The sequence below is a fragment of the Panthera onca genome, chromosome A1 (genome assembly GCF_046562875.1).
Source record: "Panthera onca isolate mPanOnc1 chromosome A1, mPanOnc1 haplotype 2, whole genome shotgun sequence".
NCBI lineage: Eukaryota > Metazoa > Chordata > Mammalia > Carnivora > Felidae > Panthera > Panthera onca.
The window spans coordinates 221,479,509-221,500,309 of record NC_138339.1 but is presented as its reverse complement, the minus strand read 5'-3'; the positions used below and the strand labels follow the sequence as shown (position 1 = coordinate 221,500,309).

At 41.5% G+C, this 20,801-nt stretch overlaps 1 protein-coding gene and 1 non-coding gene across 3 annotated transcripts in view; both read right to left on the bottom strand.

Moving 5' to 3' along the window:
- Nucleotides 1–2,194: 2,194 nt before the first annotated feature.
- THSD1 (thrombospondin type 1 domain containing 1) overlaps nt 2,195–20,801 on the bottom strand; it is a 31,040-nt gene continuing 12,433 nt past the window's right edge. The window contains exons 4-5 of one of the 2 annotated variants that reach the window (XM_060637274.3): nt 13,311–13,469; nt 2,195–6,310 (exon numbers count right to left, since the gene is read on the bottom strand). In XM_060637274.3, coding sequence (XP_060493257.1) covers nt 4,941–6,310; nt 13,311–13,469 — 1,529 coding nt within the window. In that variant the 3' untranslated portion in view covers nt 2,195–4,940. The remainder of the gene's footprint in view (nt 6,311–13,310; nt 13,470–20,801) is intronic. The other variant, XM_060637275.3, reaches the window with a different exon arrangement.
- LOC132682535 (U6 spliceosomal RNA) lies at nt 6,852–6,953 on the bottom strand. Its single transcript, XR_009611721.1, has one exon. It is a non-coding gene; the product is annotated as a U6 spliceosomal RNA (small nuclear RNA).

Sequence of the window (20,801 nt, the reverse complement as noted above, 5' to 3'; positions counted from 1 at the left end):
GACTACGCCACCCAGGCGCCCACTTTTATTATGTTTGTATTTGCCTGTGGAATTTTTTTCCTTTCATAATTCTCTTATTCTTGATAATGGCCTTTTATTTTCGCTTAAAGAACTCTCTTAATGTTTCTTGTAAGTCTGGTTCACTTTTGTTTGTCTGGGAGACTCTTGATGTCTCCTTTTTTGAATGACAGCCTTGGTGGGTAGAATATTCTCGATTGCAGGCTTAGTCATTTCAGCACTTAGAATATATCATTCTACTCCCTTCTGCCTGAAGAGTTTCTTCTGAAAAATCAGCTGATAGCCTTATGGGGTTTCCCTTGTACATAACTGTTTTCTTTTGCTGCTTTTAAATTTTTGTCTTTATGACTACATTTTGTAATTTTAGTTACTATGTGTCTTGGTATGGACCTTCTTGGGTTGATTTTGTTGGGGCCTTTTGTCCTTTCTGGATCTGGATGTCTGTTTCCATCTCCAGTTGCAGGAAGTTTTCAGCTATTATTTTTTCAAGTAAGTTTTCTGCCCCCTTTTCTCTCTCTTGTCCTTCTGGGATTCCTGTAATGCAAATGTTATTTTGCATGATGATGTCACTGAATTCCCGTAACCTATTTTTTATTATTCTTTTTATCTCTTGCTGTTCAGTTTGGTTGTTTTCTATTACTCTTTCAGCTCACTGATCCATTCTTCTGCCTTCTCTAATCTGCTATTGATTCCCTTTAGTGTATTTTTCATGTCAGTTATTCATTTCTTCATCTCTGATTGGTTCTTTTTAATATTTTATATCTCTTTCTTGAAGGTCCCCCTGAGGTCCTCCACTCTTTTCTCAAGTCCAGTAAGTATATTTATGACCATTATTTTGAATTCTGTATCAGGAATATTGCTTGTCTTTCATTTAGCTCTTTTGTTGTGGTTTTGTCCTATTCTTTCATTTGGGACACAGTTCTCAGTCTCATTTTGTCTAACTCATTGTGTCTATGTATTAGAAAAGCCAGCTATGTCTCTTTATCTTCAAAGTAGTAACCTTATGAAAGAGAAGTCCTGTGGTGCCCTGTAGTGCAACGTCCCATTTAGCAGAACCAGGCACTTCTGGTTTCCTGTATGGGTTTTGTGCACCTTATTGTTGTGGCTGAGCCTGGTTTGCCTTCAGTCTAGTCATCTGCAATGGCCCAGTTTGTTGTAGGCAGGGTTTGGACCCTGTACTGTTAAGGAGCCAGTTTGGAGTTGCTATGGGCTTCTAGTTAGGCGGTGTCAGTAGTCAGACCAGATGCCTGCCCTCAGCCCATTTGCTGTCACTGCTGTCACTCCAAACTGCAGGGCATTCTCCCCACCTTGTCCCCTGAGAAGCTTTCATTGGTGATGGGGCCTGCAGTCAAACCGGATGCCTGTCCCCAATCTACCAGGGCTGCAGCCTCCCAAACTGCAGGGCTTTCCCTGTGTACTGCACCTTGAGAGGTTTTTGCTGGTGGGTGGGGCCAGCAGTCAGATCAGACGCCTGTCCCCAGTCCACCTGCTGGGGCTACAGACACACTAATTGACAGGGCACTCTCTCTGCACTGCCAGTTATAGGGTTTGGCTGCTGGCACTGCAAGTGTAGTGGTGTGTGTGTTTATCTTTCCCTCTCCCCAAGGCAGGAGCCACTTTAGAGTGGCACCAATTCCTGCCAGAGCTGCTTGCAGGATGACAGGAGGCAGGAGGAACTTTGGAGGAACTTCTGCTGAGTGGGGCAGGTTAGAGGGATCCTCAGGAGAAGGTGGGGATGGGGCACGTGGTGTTAGCAAGGTAGGTGGAGTGTCCATGCTGGTATCCACAGGTGTCCAGGTATCTACGCTGGGAGGGCAGGGGAGAGAAATGGTTCTCTACTAGATATTTGTTCTTGGAGAAGTTGCCTAAAGATCCCTGCTCTCCAGCACACACTCTGAGATTAGTAAATAAATCTCCTTCAGAAAAATCCCAAACACTTTTGAACTGCTGCTTCTATGCTTATCTTGGTGGGATTGTCATTCTGTTTCTTCAAGGGTAGGGACTCAGTTTCTGATTGTCCTCTTGCTCTCAAAGAGCTAAGCCTGCTGGGTTTTGAAGAACTTGGAATTAAGCTCCACAGTTTAAAAGGTCAGTAAGTTAAGCCCAGCTGGTTTTCAAAGCCAAGTGTTATGGGGATTCATCTTCCCAGTGCAGGTCTGCTGTGCCTGTGGTGACTGTTGTGGGGTCTGCTCCTCTCTCTTCTTCCTCCCATTTGTGGTAAGTCTCACTGGGAGTGTGGTTCTTGACCACATCTCCACCTCTCCCACTCTTTTCAGTGTGGTCTCCTCCCTATGATTAACTGTGGAAAGTCTGTTCTGCCAGACTTTGGGTTGTTTTCTGGGTTAGTTGCACGGATGGGGCTGTTATCTAGGTGTGCCTGTGGGATGAGGGAAACTCAGAATCCTTATACTCCTCCTTCTACACCATCTGCCCAGAAGTCTGGTTGGTATTTTCTTATGTTTTCTATCTATTTAAGTTCTCACTGTGTTCATCCATTTTTGTTCCATTTTCAGTTAGCACCTTTATGACTATTACTTTGAACTCTTTATCACGTAACTACTTATACCCATTTCATTAAGGTCTTTTTCTGAGGTTTTATCTTATTCTTTCATTTGGAACATATTCTTCTATAGGAGATTATTTCTGATGAAGTTTATCACTTATCCGCCAAAGACAAATATCTACTTTTCTCTTTCTCCGAGACAAGGGCCAAATTAGCTTAACTTAGAATGGTAAAGTTGGCTTTTGATTAGAGCCACAGAAAACTGTGCTAGGTAGATGGTGAACAGGTTACACACTGATATTATTTCACGGTTACATTAATTTAGATGCATGATATGTTGGGAAAGAACATCACTGGAACGCAAATCTTTCTGTTCATAGTGTTTTCCTCTAATTTTCACCTTCTTTTTGTCTGTTTCGGTTTTAGTCTGACACTGTAGGGAAATTCACTGTGAAGTATGGAACAAGTGAGCATGTGCCCTCTGTCCTCAAAAGTTGGCATGCAAGCCTGTGAACCTGGAAAGAGAACAAAGCTTTCTAATATGGTAAACCAAGAAAATGTAGATTAAGAAGACTGGTTTCCTCTTCTTTGCATCAGCACATAACAGCTGTCAGATACCACTGAATAATCTACTCCTCCTGTTCCTGAAAGGTAGATGTCATTATGAAAGCATTTCCAAAAGGAAGTATGTTTTAATTTGGGACAATGGCACAAATGAAGTGGTAATGCAACAATAAAAGAGAAAATTTAAAAAGTACAGTATTTGCATTTGTGATTTTTTTTTTTTGGTCCCACCTCATTCCATTCTCTCTGGTGGTCCTTGAACCTTCACCAGCAGGCTGATATCCTGATAAACTCTACAAGGAAGAAGTAAAACAATGTAAAAGGCAAGGTGGGTGTGGCCGCGAAAGAGGTCCTGGTGAACCAGAAGTGCAGCTACTCAAATGTATGCAGATAAGGCATTAGGTTCTAGGGCTGAAAGGAAGTACACCAGATTGAAGACTGCCCACATGATACCTGATGACAGACTTCCAGGGAAAGAGCCCAACCTTTAGGTTTTTCTGCTTAGCCCTCGCTTCCAAAGAAAGCAAGCTGCAAGACCAGTTGTAACATCAAGCAGTAGAAAGTTTTCCTTCCTTTGGGAAAAGCTAGTAAAAGCATCTCTCTATGCCCTCTTCTTGCCGAAAGGGCCAGCTTTCTCCTGAGGTCCCTGCTGTCAGAGAAGAGTTGCAAAGGCTGTGATGGCATCGTGCATAATGGCCATTAGAATAAAAATAGGAGTCTCTGCCCATCTAATCCTGCAAGAGTTAATTCCCTTCCCTGAGCCTCCCATTCTTCACCTGAAAAGGGTGGTAGGCAGATTGAACCAGAAAACAAAAGATTTATTTCTAAAAGACTTATTTTTTCTACTTCCTTTACTTCGTTCTTCCAATTAAAAAAGTTAAGCACTAAAAACAGTCTAGTCTACCTGCTTTCCATGTACCTGAGATTAATTCACATACTTTGAGTAACATGATAAAGTCATCTTTAGAAACATATACACACTGGTTTCAGAAGTACACCCTCTGGGGTCTTGGCTGCCAGTCTGGTCCAGGCACACACAGTCAGAACCTTAATGCCAGTCAGCATCCTTATCAGCATTCACTACCCATGTTCTAGTTGATACTCTCTCAGGAGACAATACTTTCCTTTGTAAAATGTATACTCTTTGCTCCGAACAATGAGTATATGAATAGGTCTTCATTTGACTACCTGAACAATCAGCTTCTTATATTATTTATCCAAAGCAGAATCAACTCACCTAATTTGTGCCAAGTCACCAGGACTCTTTGTTGCATAAAAAACATTAAGATATCACCCAACTCTAGCATGAAAGGTTCTTCTGAAATCTCTTGTGGCATCAGCATTTTCTAGGTAGTCTAGTACATACCAGTCAAAATTGACTTGATCTGCCAAACATGAAACTCATTCAGTACTGCCCCTGTAGGAGTCAAATTCTTATTTACAACTTAATAAACAAAGTTAGCTTTGTTCCAGCCCTTATTATAGTTGAGACTTCCAAATTTCCTTCATGTCCGACACCGCCAACAAAGTGTTCAAAGCACTTAATGCTTACAAGTCACATCTTGTCCTTTCACATCCACATGAGAGACCAAGCCCTATTTCACTCCTGTTTAAATTTTATTATTGTGGTTATTAGTAATAAACCAATAGAACTAGGATAACAAAGGGAAACGTTCAAGATAAGTAACTTCTTCCTTATGAATGAAAACACATGCACACACTTGAGTTACTCCCTCCCCACCCAATCCTGATGTACAGACAGCTATACAAAACAGTCCATAGAGCTCTGTGAGCAGCTGATACCAGGAGCTGGGCAAAGGACCCCAGCTGTATGAAGTCTCAGGCTGATGTGGGTCTAGATTACTAACTTCTCCACACTGAGAGTACTCGTGGTTTCATCCTCTTCATTTGACCCAAAATAGCCCGGGAGGTCCAGCATCCTCTGCTCAGCCTCCGTGAGGCCAAATGACGTATTATCATAGAAGGCAAACTCAGGGTGGGCTGGGAAACTCTGACACTTGTCTTTTCTACCCTGAGAAGGGCTCAGGGGGCTGACCCTCTGGTAGCTGTCTTTGGGGGCAGTGGGGGAAGGCTGCTTCCTTGAGGCACTCCTGTGACTGGGGGACGGTCCCCTCCGAGATCTGTGAGGCTCTGTTCTCTCACCTCCTACCACGAAGCTTGCCTGGCTGTCCCCCAGGTCTGGTTTCCGCACGGGCTGCCCCAGGGTGTAGGACTTAGGGGCAGGGCTCAGTGGACCTCTGGTTGCACCCGCCCCTTCCGGTTTGTCGGGAAACGGGGCGGCGCCTCGACTGTGAGGCCGAAATCTGTCTTCCGCCTGGTCCCAGGTCCGCGTCCTAGAACTGTAGGCCGGGGCCTGGCGTGGAGTCAGGGTGGACATGCTCCTCTCCCGGAAGGGCCGAGCCTGCTTGGCTTCGTGAAAACTAGCGGTCCTCCTGAAGTGGGAGCCCCTGGGGTGGCTCCTCTCCGGCAGCGCCCCTCTGCCGCCCACGTGCCTCGTGGCTGACTTGCGGATCACCGTCTGGCTGGGGCTGACGGCGCAACTGGCCTGACACGCCGGGTGGTCGGGCCTGGAGGGGGGCCTGGCCGCGGCCCCGCCCACCGGCTGCTCCAGAAACGGGGATTTGATCCGGAACTTGTTTGCCGCGGCTTCGTCTGGGCTTTCTACGTCTAAGGGGGGCACGGCGGCGGCGTCGATGGCCGTGTCTGTCAGGGGACTCTGAGACACGTGGTACACCTTGGTGGTTTCCGTCAGGCCCTTCTTCTTCATCTCCTTCAGCTGCTGCTGGGCCAGGCGGTAGCTGAACAGCGGGGGGATGATCTTCTGGGCGTTGGACTGCACGCTCTCGCTGCCGGAGGCGTCGTCCTCGGGAGCCGCGGGCACACTGCGCCTGTAGGTCAGGGGGATGCCCGCGTCCCCCGGGCCCCCCGCGGGCCCGTCGCCCCCGTCCGAGAAGCTGCCGCGCTGCTCGCTCAGCTCGCAGATGTTCTCCTCGTCCGAGTTCTTCCGGAAGCTGGGGGAGTGGATGGAGTTGTGTCGAGCCGGCGTGCGGCACTTCGGGGTGCGGCCGAACTTCCGCCACAGCGTGATGAGGACGGTGGCGAGGATGATGAACAAGCACAGGGAAATCCCAGTGACGGTCACGATGTTGTTGGACTTCACCGGACCCTGGGGCTGAAGAGGGGATGCACTGGATGGCTGGAAAGCTACAAGACAAGGGAGAGCAAATGTATTCTCTGGTATTGATTCTCTGCGTGGTTTTAAGGTTCTGATTATCTAGCAGTTCTAGAAAAAAACGTAAAATAAACAAGGACTGGGATTTCGGGTCTTAACACACGTGTCTCTGCTGGCAGCTTAAACAAAACAAAACAAAACAAAAAAAAACCCCAAAACAGAAACAACAACGACAACAACAACAACAACAACAACAACAACAACAAAACAAAAAACACCAAGGCACACGGAAATGAGGTGAGCAGATAAACCACAATCAGGGGTGACTTCGGGGCTCACTGGCTCCTGCTAACACGTGTCTCAAATGTTCCACATAGAAAGTAGCAGCATAAGGAAAGTGTCAGGGTAAAATCAAGATACGGTGAACACGGGATATCTATAGTTAAATGTACCTTTGAGATGCACAGCAGAAAATTCCTATCAAGTATTAAAACCTGACATGCAAAATGATTCAGGTAGGTTGTATCTCAGTTCGCATATCTGAAGAAATTAATAGGTGAAAATAAGTCTTTAGGCAATAGTGAACGCTCCACGAATGCATGTCATCCTTGCACAGGGGCCATGCTAATCTCTGTATGGTTCCAATTTTAGTACATGTGCTGCGGAGACAAGCACAAGTCTTTAGGTAATGTAATGCAACTCCAGTTTCCCTTCTAATGTCAAAGAACTTGCTTTCCTGGTTGAAGCCTCTTCGGCTCACTCTTCTCTTTCCAGCTGTCCTCTCCTCTTGCCTCCTTCCATGGGGTGTTGATTTGTCTTTTTCTTCCCTGCTGTCTCCAACTGCTTTGTCCCATGGTCATCAAAATGTTTCACCAAGCTTCAGACACCAGCTGGGGCCTCAGCCTGTACTGCCACTGAAATACCCAGGAAACTGAGACCACCTAATGCCACCAGGCCTCCCCTCTCTTACCTCTTTGTCACTGACCACCCTTCAGGGGCTTCCAGTCACCTGTCCTGTCCCATTGCCCCCCTAAGTCTTACCACTACCAGCTCTGTGTGTCATGTCCATAACCCACTTTCCCACTGCTTCCCTGTCTTTTCTGCTTCCCCCCACCAATGGGATAACCAAACTCCTCAGCATCCAGAACCTTTCCCTTTGCCTCCTTCCTTGCCTTACCTGAGGGGACTGGATCTCCTGCGGGGCACGGCTTCCCCTGCCCACCCTCTTGTGTGGAAGCTGTGATGCACACTTGTTTATAATAAGCAAACAAGACCAGCAGCACGGAGTGTTCCTCACTCTTCTCATTCCTGATTGCCATTTTCAGCTGTTTGATACCTCCGTGTCAAAATTCTACTTAAAAAAAAAAAAATTCTCTATGCTGTACTTTTCACTTCCATGACTTATTTATTTTATAACTGTAAAGTCTGTACCTCTTAATCTTCTTTATTTTGCCCATCTGCCCCCACTCACCTCCTTTAGGCAACAAGCAGTCTGTTCTCTGTTTAAGAATTCATTTTTTTGTTTTGTTTTTTAGATTCTACAAATAAATGATACCAGGTGGTATTTGTCTCACTTATCTTAACACCTCTCCTTTATCCATTCCATCTACTGATGAGCACTTGGGTTGCTTCCATATTTTGGCTATTGTAAATGCTGCTGCAATAAACAGAGGGTGCATGTATCTTTTAGAATTAGTGTTCATTTTCTTTGGGTAAATAGTAGTGGAACTGCTAGATCATATCATATTTCTATTTTTTTAATTTTTGAAGATCCTTCATAGTATTTCTGCAGTAGCTGCCTCAATTCACATTCCTACCAACAGTGCACAAGATGCTCTCTTTTCTCCATATCCTCACCGACACTTACTATTTCTTGTCTTGTTCGTACTAGCCATTCTGTCTGCTGTGAGGTGATATCTCATTGTGGTTTTTATTTGTATTTCCCTGATGATGAGTGATCTTGACCATCTCCTCATGGGTCTGTTGGCCATCTGTACGTCTTCTTTGTAAAACTGTCTATTCATGTCCTCTGCCCTTTTTGAATTGGATTCTTTGTTGTTGTTTTTTGTTTTTGTCTTTTCTTTTTTTTTTTTTTGGTGTTGAGTTTTGTCGGTTCTTTATATTTTTTGGATATTCACCCCTTATCAGATATATGCAAATATCTTCTATTCAGTAGGTTGCCCTTTTGTGTTGTTGATGGTTTCCTCTGTTGTGCAGCAAAAGCTTTTATTTGTAGTCCCAATTGTTTATTTTTGCTTTTGTTTCCCTTGTCTGAGGATAAATATCCATAAATATGTTACTAAGGGTGATATCCAAGGTGTCTTCTACTCTTCTGATGCCCATGCCATGTACCCAGACCATCCGCCTAATACCCCCTCAACATTGCCATCCTCCAACCTTGTGGCAGCCATCAGTCACTAGCACCTGGGTCTCAGTCTTCCTTACCATCCTACAGGTAGGCCCAACTGGGCAATGTCAGTGCCCATCCAACATATAAAGCCTTACCATTGTTTGCAGCTGCTCCTCTTCTGAAATACTCAATTTCAGAGCCTATTTTCAAGCTATTTTATGAATATTCAATTTCATAGCCTATTTTCTTCTCCTCTCACTCGGCCAATATTATTACACTGGTTTCTCAACCTCACTGCAATTTCTGATTCCCCAACTCATCCATTTATTTTCTCCCCATATGCCAGCCAACTCCTGGCCTCACTTCTCTCCCTACACTTATGATCCATTACATAAACCATTATCTTACCAATAACCTCTCTCTGACCTTTAGTAGTGAGCCATACTCCTTTCCCCGATCTACAGCAAAAGTCCATCCCTAGGTAAACCAAAACGTGAATTACCAGCTGCTGCACCAAGGTGCGGAGCACTGGTGGAGAAAATAATGCACCTGTGTGGGTCAGCGCCTCTGCTTACCGACAGCCCCCAACCTCAGCTGCCCACAGCATGGGCAGCATGGGCTCCTAAGCAACTCAATTCTTTCATTCCCTACAAGTTTCACCACTTTTCTCAAGTCCCCTACCAACCCTCCTCCTCAGAATGCCACTGATTCACACAAAAATAGAAGCTATCTGGAAAGTACACCCCCAGCTTCTTTTGCCATTTTCTTCTCCCATGCAGACTTGGGAGCAGCCACACTTCTATTTACTTCTTTCTCTATGGAGTGGAAGAAGTATCTTCCTAGAAAGGTGGGTCCACCAAGTGCACTCGGTCACCCTTCTCCAGGGGAATCAACCCTCTGTACCAGTTCTCTCCAGCTTCTCCCCTATGCAGCTCCGTGCAAACATGCTTAAGCTCTCACTTTAAAAAGACCCTTCCAGAACCCTCTCACTACTGCCACAACCATATCTTATTCCTTGTCCTCCCAGCAAAGCTTAAATAAAGAAGAGTCTATATTTGCTGACTTACTCCTTCCACATCATCACCTCTGAGTCCTGCAACCTGCCTCCAGAATTAGTTTCAGTGAAATAATTTCTGCTGAGGTCATTAATGATCTAGTAGCTAAATTCAAAAAAATTTAGTCCTGATATTCCTTGACTGCAGTATTGGCTACTTCCCAACACTTCCTGAAACTTTTTCTCTTCTTGGCTTCAACGATAGTACTCACTTAATTTGGAGCAAAGAACATCGACTTTGGAGCAAGGAGATCTAGATCCTATCCTGGCTCCATTAGCTCTACTCTCTCCACCAATGTCCCATCAACACCTTCACTTTCACATGCCCAAGACTCATCCTCTTTCCCCCAGAACCTGGCTCTCATCCAATATATCCAATCTCAAGGAAATGGCACTGCTGTCCATGAAGTTGCCAGTACTAGAATCCTGGTTTTAATCCTTGATACTCCCCTCTCCATCCCTCTCCACATCCAGAGTCTTTGACCCCTTCCCTCCTCTGCCTCTCCACTGTCATCATTTCATTTTTCACCTGAGTTTTCACCTGAAAAACACTTAACAGGCCTTGCTGCTGCCATTCCTACCCCTTCCAATGTATTCTCCATACTATAGCTAAGAGATCCCTCTGAAATACAGGCCAAACCTTGAAAGTCCCTTAGAATCTGGCTCCTACCTACCTGTCTGGGTTCATTTTTACCACTCCGTCTGGTACACTATGCTCTAGATACATTAAACTATTTTCAGTTCTTTGGCTCTCTTAATGTGCCATCTTCTTTCATGTTTTCATCCATTGTTCCCCTTGCTAAATTCCCTTTCTCACTTGGTTCACCTCAGTGACACCTACTCAACTCTCAAACTTTAGCTCAGATATCACCACCTCCAACAAAGGAGTTATTCCCAGCATGGATTTTCACCCCGGAAAGCTTCCATAGTAAGCTGTGGATACTTTTTTCATTGTAGGCTCTACACTGTGCTGTATATTATTCCTGTGTGTCTGCTGAGCTACTATATCCTAAGTGCCTTCCAGATAGGAACAATGCCTTATCTTCATACAGTAAAACCTTGGTTTGCGAGCATAATTCATTCCAGAAACATGCTGGTAATCCAAGGCACTTGTATATCAAAGCAAATTTCAAGAACCATTGGCTCAATTGTGATCATGTGGCATTTGGCATCATGTACTATTTGTACTGCAAGACATTGCTTGTTTATCAAGTTAAAATTTATTAGAAATGTTTGCTCGTCTTGTGGAACACTCGTAGACGAGTTACTCGCAATCTAAGATTTTACTATATTCCCAACCCCAGTCATAGTAACTTACACATAGCTGGTATCCAATAAATGTTAGATTAATTCATTATTAAAAAGGTAATAGGAAAATGATCAATATCCCACCTGACAGAATGTGGACATATGGCAGTGGATCCTCCCATTCTCAAGTTTGAACGAGATGGTCAAATTAACATAGAACTTGACAAAAAAACATTCTTCAAAGCCAAATAAAACTAAACTCTTAACCAAGTGAACCTGGCTGAATGATGAAAGACTTGTTTCCTGACATCACTTCATTCAAGTACAGTGGCTGCTTACCTCCATGGGGAGCAGCAATTCAATTGCACATCATGGTCGCTTTATTTAGCTGTTATCTTTGACTGTGCTGGCTCCCTTCAAAACCATGGCTGGAGAAAAGCCCAAGAGCTGCTGACCTCACCCCTCTCTGCCTCATCTACTTCCCTCTTTCACTTGAAGTGAAGATTTCCAGATGCTAAGCAGCCTACGAACAGATCTTTACATTTCCAAGGAGTGTGAAATAGACTGAATACGAAGATGAACACTTGGAAGAAATTATCATCTTTATCCACATAAGCATGTATCTGAGGACCTTTTTGCTAATTTATAATTTCTAGTTCCCAAATTTTCCAAAAATCTAGTACAAATTTCTAGTTCCCACCCAATATTAAAGAGTTAAGACAAAAGAACATGAAATAATTCCATATATCCTCAAAATTAATTGCTAATTCCAGGTTGTTGATGCTTCCAGAAAGCTAGACTGGCCGGTGCAGAAAGGCAAGGTATTCAAGATAGGTAGCTTAGAAGGGTCAGATCTAATCCTCTGCTTTCTAGCTTTATGCTCTTGGGCAGGTCAGTTATCCTCTCTATGCTACAGAGTCCCAATTAAGTGTGATAATGTATTTAAAGTGCTGGCACATAGCAAATGGTCAACAAACCATTTATATCTTGTCGCTTCTAAGGTACAGAAGCCAGTGACAATTGATTTTAAATTCAATTGAGTTCATCCATTCATTCACTCATTTATTCCTTCATTATGGAACTCTAGATAGAATATCTTAACACAACATGCCATCCCAGAATTGAGAGGAACAGATATATTTGAAGGTACTCATACCCAAGAAAGGAGCTGTGAAAGTGAAGGGGGCTTATAAAGAAAGAGTAGACAGAGAATAGAGCCTAGAAAATTATACAAAATATAACTCGAGATAGAACAGATTCAGAGTGGGGTCAAGGGCTTATGAAAGAAGAGGGGCAGGCTAAGGGCTAGCAGAAGAGCTTAAGTCTGAGGAAAATCAGAAGAAAGAACATCCTCAGGATGCTGGAATAAAGGGAACAAGTCTGGCTGGAAAAATGAGACAGCAAAAATGAATTTGTAAGATCACATGTGGGGGACACTGGCCAAGGTGTTGCCACGTGCCTGTGGTTTTTGCTTAAAGATGCTCTGAGATCCAAACACAGAAAAAAATCTAACTCCCCCAGATCTTAAGGGACAAAGAACTAGGGATGGTTTTCTAACCTGGAATTGGAGAGTGGAAGAAGTCAGGACTTGACAGAAGGACTTTATCTAAGGGTCAGGACCAAAGCAAAGGCTGTCAAATTAAATGTGGGGGGCTGTTTGTAGATCAGTAGGTGAGATGGTGTGTGGAAAGAACAAGGATTAGTATTACTGTAACCTGTAGCAAACGAATGGAATTCAACTCCATAAGCTGAAGCACACCTAACCGAGCTTGTCAGCATTACATCTATAAACCATTCATATCAAAACTCACTGAACACCCACGAGTGCCTTCAAGATGCTGAGAGGATGACAGAAAGGCCAGTCTCTAGATGATGACAAGAAGAAACCTCCCCACCTTCTCCTCCTGAATAGGGGTAATAAAGAGGAAATGTAAGGCCATTCAGGGATAAGACAGGGTGACTTGACCCATTTTGACAAATAACCGTCTATATGGTCCCCTCGAGCTTCTCTGAGATGATGAGAAAAAGCATTTTTTACATGTTCTTCCACAATTTTAGCAGGAAGCAGTAAAGGATAAATAAGAAAACAAAAGCACAACCAAAAATATCTCAGGAAGAAAAGATCATCCCTCCTATTTTTGTATTTTTAAAAATGATTTCCTTGTCATTTCCCTGTCTTCCATAGTGTGAAATCCCCCGCCATCTCACTGGCCAGCTACTCCCAGTCATAGAAAAACTACTGAGCATAACCTTAGTAAAGCCAGCAGCAATAACAGAGTGTCAATGAGTCCACCTCTGAACTCAGGTTGGTGATTTTCAGGCAGGTCTAGGTTCAACAGTCCCTCTGTGGAGAGATTCCCGAAGAAAGAAGAATACCTACCAGCACATTCCTCCAGGGAACACAGGGAGGTCTCCGAGGACATTCCAGGGCAGCCAGGTCTGGAGGGGAAGGAAGTCAGGCACACGCGGCGTCGCTCTCTGACACCATCCCCACACGTGGCACTACACTGGCTCCACGGCTGCCACAGTCCCCAAGTTTCTGCAAGGACATTAGCCATGCTTTTAATGCTAGTTCATTTGAGAATCAGAATTTAACTGTACCCAAATGAAGCAGCAAACTCAAATCTCAGGCCTTGAAAAGTCAGTAAATGAAAATATTCCCAAAGACGCGGAAAGCTGGAAAGGGTGTGTAACCACCCTTAAAACAAAGGAAAGCTGTATAATTTACAAAATATTAACCTTTTTGGAACTCATCAGAGAGCAAAGGTCACAGGACAACCAAATGGCCTGAAGAAAACACAGCCTCCTCTAAGGCAAGACAGGATGCAAACCTTGCTTCCTGAGATAGATACCAGGCCTCATAAAAGCTAGTGAAAAGAAGTCATCTGAAAACATATGAACTGCTAGAAGCCTAGTGTGGGCTAGCAGGAGAATATAGAATCCCTGGGAGCCACATATCCAATGGGCATTTGTACCCACTTGCAGGTTCTTCATGGATCTCATCAAATGCTCACAAGAAGGACTGAGGGTAAGTGCAAGGCCAGAGAGGGCCTTCCTTTTAGTTCAGGCCTGAGGATAGAAGGAGTGGCACTGTGGGAAAGACAAACCTCATGTGGATTCTCCTCCCCATCTGCTCTACCAACAAAAGCCTCAACCACTGGGGGGAAAGCAGCAGCCCTGTCACTTTAAGGGCACCAGGTGAGACACAATGCTGCTAAGGAATGCAAAAAGAAGGAAATCCTTCACCCCTGAAGAGGAGCAGAAAATATACTGAGTCCAGACTATTAAAGAGCTTCCACCACTGAAGAGAGGCAAGATCAAGAAGGCCCCATCCCTGAGACTCAGGGGCACAGCATTTATCTAAGACTAAGGATGAAATGGAACAAGAAAAAGCTCTCCAGCTCCCATCACCCAAACCCTACCCTGCACCATGCTAGCAATTTCCAAGTATCACTAATAACAACCCACTGCTAGTGCAGGGGCAAGAGCAACAGATAACAACCTCTCTTGTGTGCAGGCTCAAGCCTAAAGCTGAGGGTGGAGAAGCCTGGCAAGCCAACTCCTACCCTCACTGCAAAGTAACATTAGAAAATTCTGATGAACTCTATCATGTACTGAGGATGGCCATAGCAACAGCACAAACCCAAACACAGCTTAATTCCTTAGTGCACTGACCCAATCCCCACACTAATGGACTAGTAAAAATAGAGTATGCCCATTTCCCCACATAAGTACTATTTATTGTTGTCTACAGTTCTAAATAAGATGTGCAACTTTCAACCAAAAATTATGAGACACACAAACAGCAAGAAAAAAACTACCAATAAATAAAATAATCAAGAGAACCAGACCCAAATGTGATCCGGGTATTAGAACTATCAGAGAGAAGTTAAAATACTATGATTAACATGAAAGACTTTAGTGGAAAGGTAAACAAGATGAATAGATAAAAATTTTCATTAGAGAGTTATAAACTAAGAAGAGGTGAATGGAATGCTAGAAATGAAAAACACAGAACAAAGATGAAGAATGCCTTCTAGAATGCTCATAAGTAGACTTACTGAGGAAAGAAACAGTAAATTTAATATAGGTCAATAGAAATCACTCAAACTGAGACACAAAGATTAAAAAGAGAGAGTGCGGGTGCCCGGGTGGCTCAGTTGCTTGAGTGTCTGACCTTGGCTCAGGTCATGATCTCATGGTTCGTGGGTTAGAGCCCCATGTCGGGCTGTGTGCAGACATGCTCAGCCTGCTTCAGATTCTGTGTCTCCTCCCCTGTTTGCACTCTGTCTCTGTCTCTCTTGAAAATAAAACATTTTTAAAAAATAAAAAAATTAAATTAAATTAAAAAAATAAAAAGAGAGAGTGAATAAAACAGAATGGAATATCCAAGATCTGGGGGACAATATCAAATAATCTCTTGCTCATGTTATTAGAATCCCAGAAGAGAAAAAGAGAATCAAATAATGACCAAGAATTTTCCAAAATTAATGAGATATACTAAGCTCTATCCAAGATGCTCAGAAAACATCAGGCAGAATAAATACAAAAAAGCAAATAAACTAAAAGAAGTTAGACACACTATATTTAAACTGATAAAAACAAACAAAAAAAAAAAAAACTTTTAAGGCTGTGGGAGGAGGAGGGAAGGTGGAAGGAGCAAACACATTGTATATGGAAGAATAAAGATGAGAAATACAGCAGACTTCTTGTCGTGTAATCCAAGGATAGTGGAGTAGTATCTCTAAAGTAATGAAAGAAAAAAAAAGACCAATCCCAAATTCTTCCAAAAATTAAGGAGAAATAAAGATTTAGACAAACAAAAATCAATAAAATTAATTACCAGCAGACCCTCACTACAAGAAATGTTAATAGAAAATCCTTCAGGCAGAAGGAATAGGATACCAGAAAAAAATTGTGTCTGTACAAAAAACTGAAAAGTGCTGGAAATGGCATTTATAAAGGTAAAAATAAAACTCATTTTTTCTTATTTTTAAATGCTCTAAACTATAACTGCTAAAGAATAATAGTATTCAGAGCATATATAAAGTAAAATGTATGACAATAATCACACAAAGAATGGGAGTAATGAATTGGGAGTGTACTATTAATAAGGTCCTTACACTACATGTGAAGCAAAACATTATTACTCAAAGGTAGACCAAGAATAATTAAAGATATATATTGTAAACTCCAGGACAACCACAAAAAAACATTTTAAGGTATAAACAATAAACCAACAGTGTGGTTAAACTAACTCATAAAAAATATTCAATTAACACAAAAGAAGGCAGAAATGAGGAAAAAGAAACAAAGAACAGAAGAAACAGAAAACTACCAAGATGACAGATGTTAATCTAACCATATAATGGTTACACTAAATATAAATAATCTAAACACACCTCTTAAAAGATAGAGATTGTGAGATTGGATAAAAAAGCATGACCTAACTATATGTTACTTAAAAGAAACTCACTTAAAACACTAATTCAAAAAGATATATGCATATCAATATTTACTGCAGCATTGTTTACAATACCCAAGATATGGAAGTAACCAAAGTGTCCACTGATAGATGAATGGATAAAAAAGATGTAAGGTAGGTACACACACACACACACACACACACACACACACACACATACACACACACACTGGAATAATACTCATCCACAAAAAAGGATGAGATCTTGCCATTTGCACCAATATGGATGGACCTATAGGGCATCATGCTAAGTGAAATAAGTCAGACTGGGAAAAATAAACAGTATATGATTTCACTCATATGTGGAATCTAAAAAACAAATGAATAAACAAACAAAAAGCAGAACTAGATGTATAAATACAGAAACAACCTGATGGTTGCCAGAAGGAAGGGGGTGATGAGATGGGAAAAATGGATGAAGGGAAGTGAGAAATACAGGCTTCCAGTGAAGAAATGAGTAAGTCATAGGAATAAAAGGCACAACACAGAGAAAATAGTCAAAGACATTGTAATAGCATCATATGGTGACAAATGGTAGTCACACTTGTGTTGAGCTAAGCATAACAAATAGAGAAGTTGAATCACTATGTATGTTGTACACCTGAAACTAAGTAACATTGTGTGTCAACTATACTCAGTTAAAAATTTTTTCACTAAAAAACTTACTTTAAAGATTAAATACATAAATAGGTTAAATATTAACAGTTGGGAGAAGTTAAACCCATGAACATTCATTAACAGAAAACTGGAGTAACGATATTAGCATCAGACAAGGTAGACTGCAGAACAAGGGATACTACCAGGAATAAGAGGGACATTATTACATAATGATAAAAGGGTTAATCTAGAAAGGAGTCTTAACAATCTTAAATGGGGGTGCACCTACCACCAGAGCTTCAAATTCATACCAAATATTCCCAGAACAGTTTAATGACTGGCACATGCAAGCATCTCTTCCAAGCATATATGTAATCACTGCCAGATAGAATAATTAAGTAGTCTCCTACAAAAAAAATTGTTCTAAGACCCTTTTCTATCAGTACCCATCCAACCTCAAGACCCAGGTCATACCAACCCTGGGCACCAAAACACCCGCTGCATAAAAGTCTTTCTTCATCATTTATGGACAAAAGTTCAATACAGTCACAGGTATATAAAGCACTAGGAAAACATAAGAACACATAGGGCAGATACATTCTCAGGTAATCCAAGTGGTGCAATCTTTGAAATGAGTCATGGAGTATGAGCTCTTTAAAGCAATTAAAAGTCTCTGGGATTTTCACAAGAGTGGGAACATTACAAACCACGATCCTGGACCAACATCAACTGAGGTGTGGTAATTATGTTCCATCCAGAGGTCCAACTGAACACAATATTGGTTCTGTGTCTCCAGATTCACTGCAGCTCCGCAAATGGAAGAACAATAAGCCAGCTTTGTCCTTAAGCTACAGAGCTATTCAGACACTAAGCCCCTCGTGCCTGCAAAGCCTTGGGGCTCTCATATTAAACTCTCTTTGAATTAAAGTATGGTGATTTATTTTTGAAAAATCAACTGGGAATTCCACTACTGAGAAATCTAAACTGAAAATTAAGTCAGTGCATAGTTTATCCTTCTCTTATGCTCATATTTAAGACCACAAAAGGTAGAATTACAAATGCTAATAATCTTTTTGTAAACTCTCATTTACTTTACATAAATATAATTTATTTAATATATAAAGTTATTTGTCAAACTAAAAACAAAAATTCCACTAGTAGTGGCCAGGAAAAAAAAAATCAAAGTTTTAATAAAAGCATGAATATTAACATCAAAAATTTCATGTTTATAGAAGCATTTTCAACAATAGCCAAATTATGGAAAGAGCCTAAATGTCTGCCCATCAACTGACAAATGGATAAAGAACATGTGGTTTATATATACAATGGAATACTACTTGGCAATGAGAAAGAATGAAATCTGGCCATTTGCAGCAACATGGATGGAACTGGAGGGTATTATGTTAAGTGAAATAAGCCAGACAGAGAAAGACAAATACCATATGTTTTCATTTCACTCATCTGTGGATCTTGAGAAACTTAGCGGAAGACCATGGGGGAGGGGAAGAGGGAAAAAAAAAAAGGCAAACCACAAGAGAGGGAGGGAGGTAAACCACAAGAGACTCTTGGATACTGAGAACTGAGGGATGATGGGGGTGGGGGAGAGGGGAAAGTGGGTGATGGGCATTGAGGAAGGCACTTGTTGGGATGAGCACTGGGTGCTGTATGGAAACCAATTTGACAATAAATTATATAAAAACAATTTTCATTTTGAAATGTTGTATCTTTTTCCCTTGGAAGTAAAATCATGGTTTGTAGGACAATCAACAATAAAAAGTAAACATTTAGGCTACATCTTATGTCCTTTAATTTTAAGCCACATTAATCAAACAGGAACATAGGAAATCAATCAAAGCAATTAACAAATTTAATCAGGCAAACATTTTTAATGCTTTAAGTAATTCTGTCTGTTCCCTGAAGATTTCTACCAATAACTTTGAGGGAAATACCAGGCTAAATGAAAAGTCATTAGATAAATGTAGTTCGTGTTTTAGAAATAAAGAGCAAGATGATCAATATTTCAAATACTTTTCATGAATGAAAGCTGTTTTGTTTTGTCCTGGTTAGATGTCCATACATGCACTCACACTACATAACAAACCTGTTTGGCCAGCATAAATACCTTTCAGGCTACTATAGAGGATATTAATTCTGAATGAGCCAAATTTGTCTGGAATAGGAAAAGGGAAATTTGTTTCCACCCCTCAAGACTATCTGAAAGAATACAGCCCATGAAACATTCACAACTGGAAGACATTTTGCTCAAGAAACTAAAGCAACCAAACAAAACACGCTTCTAAAAAAAGTTCTTTAGGGGCGCCTGGGTGGCTCAGTCAGTTGAGCATCTGACTCTTGGTTTCAGCTCAGGTCATGATCTCACAGTTTGTGGGCTCAAGCCCCACAATGGGCTCACATCAGGCTCTGCGATGACAGTGCAAAGCCTTCTTGGGATTTTCTTTCTCCCTCTTTCTCTGCCCCTCTCCCACTTGTGCTCTCTCTCTTTAATAAATTTAAAAAATAAACATTAAAAAAAAAAGACATTAGCTTTAAAAAAAAAAAAAAGAAAGAAAGAAAGAAAAGAAAGTTCTCTAGACAAGAGTAACTAAAAGCAACAGTGGAGCAAAGGCACCTGGATAAGCAGGTCAGACTTTCTGTGCACAGAACAAGGCTCATTTATATCGGCCAAATCATGCTTGTGGGTTCCAAAGTGGGTTATGTGTGTTTCAAGAGGGGTGGACAGCACAAGACAAGCCAGTGAGATGAGAAAATAGTATAACTTTTTTCAATTTAAACATTTTACATTATTTAATACATGAATTGACAGTTGATTATATGGGAGGCAGTGAAGAATAAGGGTAAAAGCCAGTCAACCATCAGTAGTGGTTAAGCCACTTAACCACCAATTGAGCTCAGGCAAGTTACTTATTTTGGGCTTCTATTTCTTCACCTATAAAACTGACAAAATTATAAGCCTAACTAATAGGGTTGTTATGAAGATTAAACAGGTTAATATTTATAAATCACTCAGAACAGTGCCTGGTTACAAAGTAATCACTATATAAACATTAGCTTTATTATGTCAGATGATCGCACACAGGATGTCAGATATCCTACAGGATATTCCTAAGGAATCCCAAAAGAAGAGTTTATTCTTGGAAGGATTTACATATTCATTCACTTTCAAAGAATATGGAGTAATGCAGCATCTAGGGGTCTACTTACATGAATTTTTACAACTGTATTTTCTAGCTTTAGGTAAACTAACTCCCAAAGTGGACAAGTAGCTTAAAAAAGATTCTGGCGGAGAATTAAAGATAATGCACAACGTGCAAACAGGAAGGAACTGACAGGGTTGATAGTTCTGTCCTTGGTAAAAAGCTCTTGTTCAGTCATTATGAAAGAAAAACCATACCATTTAATCACAGAAACAAGAAGATGGCCTAAAAATTAAATTATCAAGGAAACTATAAATATATACACTTTTTATTTACCAAAAAAAAAAAACCTAAGTTAAAAAAAATTATGTGACTATGACTTCATATCCTCTATCATTCATTATCAACTTTTACCCTAAATTTATATACTCCCGTCTGAAACGGGATGTTGGGCAGATGTGCTCAGAATTTAGGATTTCTCAACTTATTTTTGTAAGTTATTACAGTGCTATGCCAAGATTACTAACACTCCCCTACCAGGATCTCAGGCAGCATCCCATAGCCAAACACATTAACATTTCTGCAGAGAAAAATATGAACATTCACACCAAGTAGGATTAATGAAGATCATAAA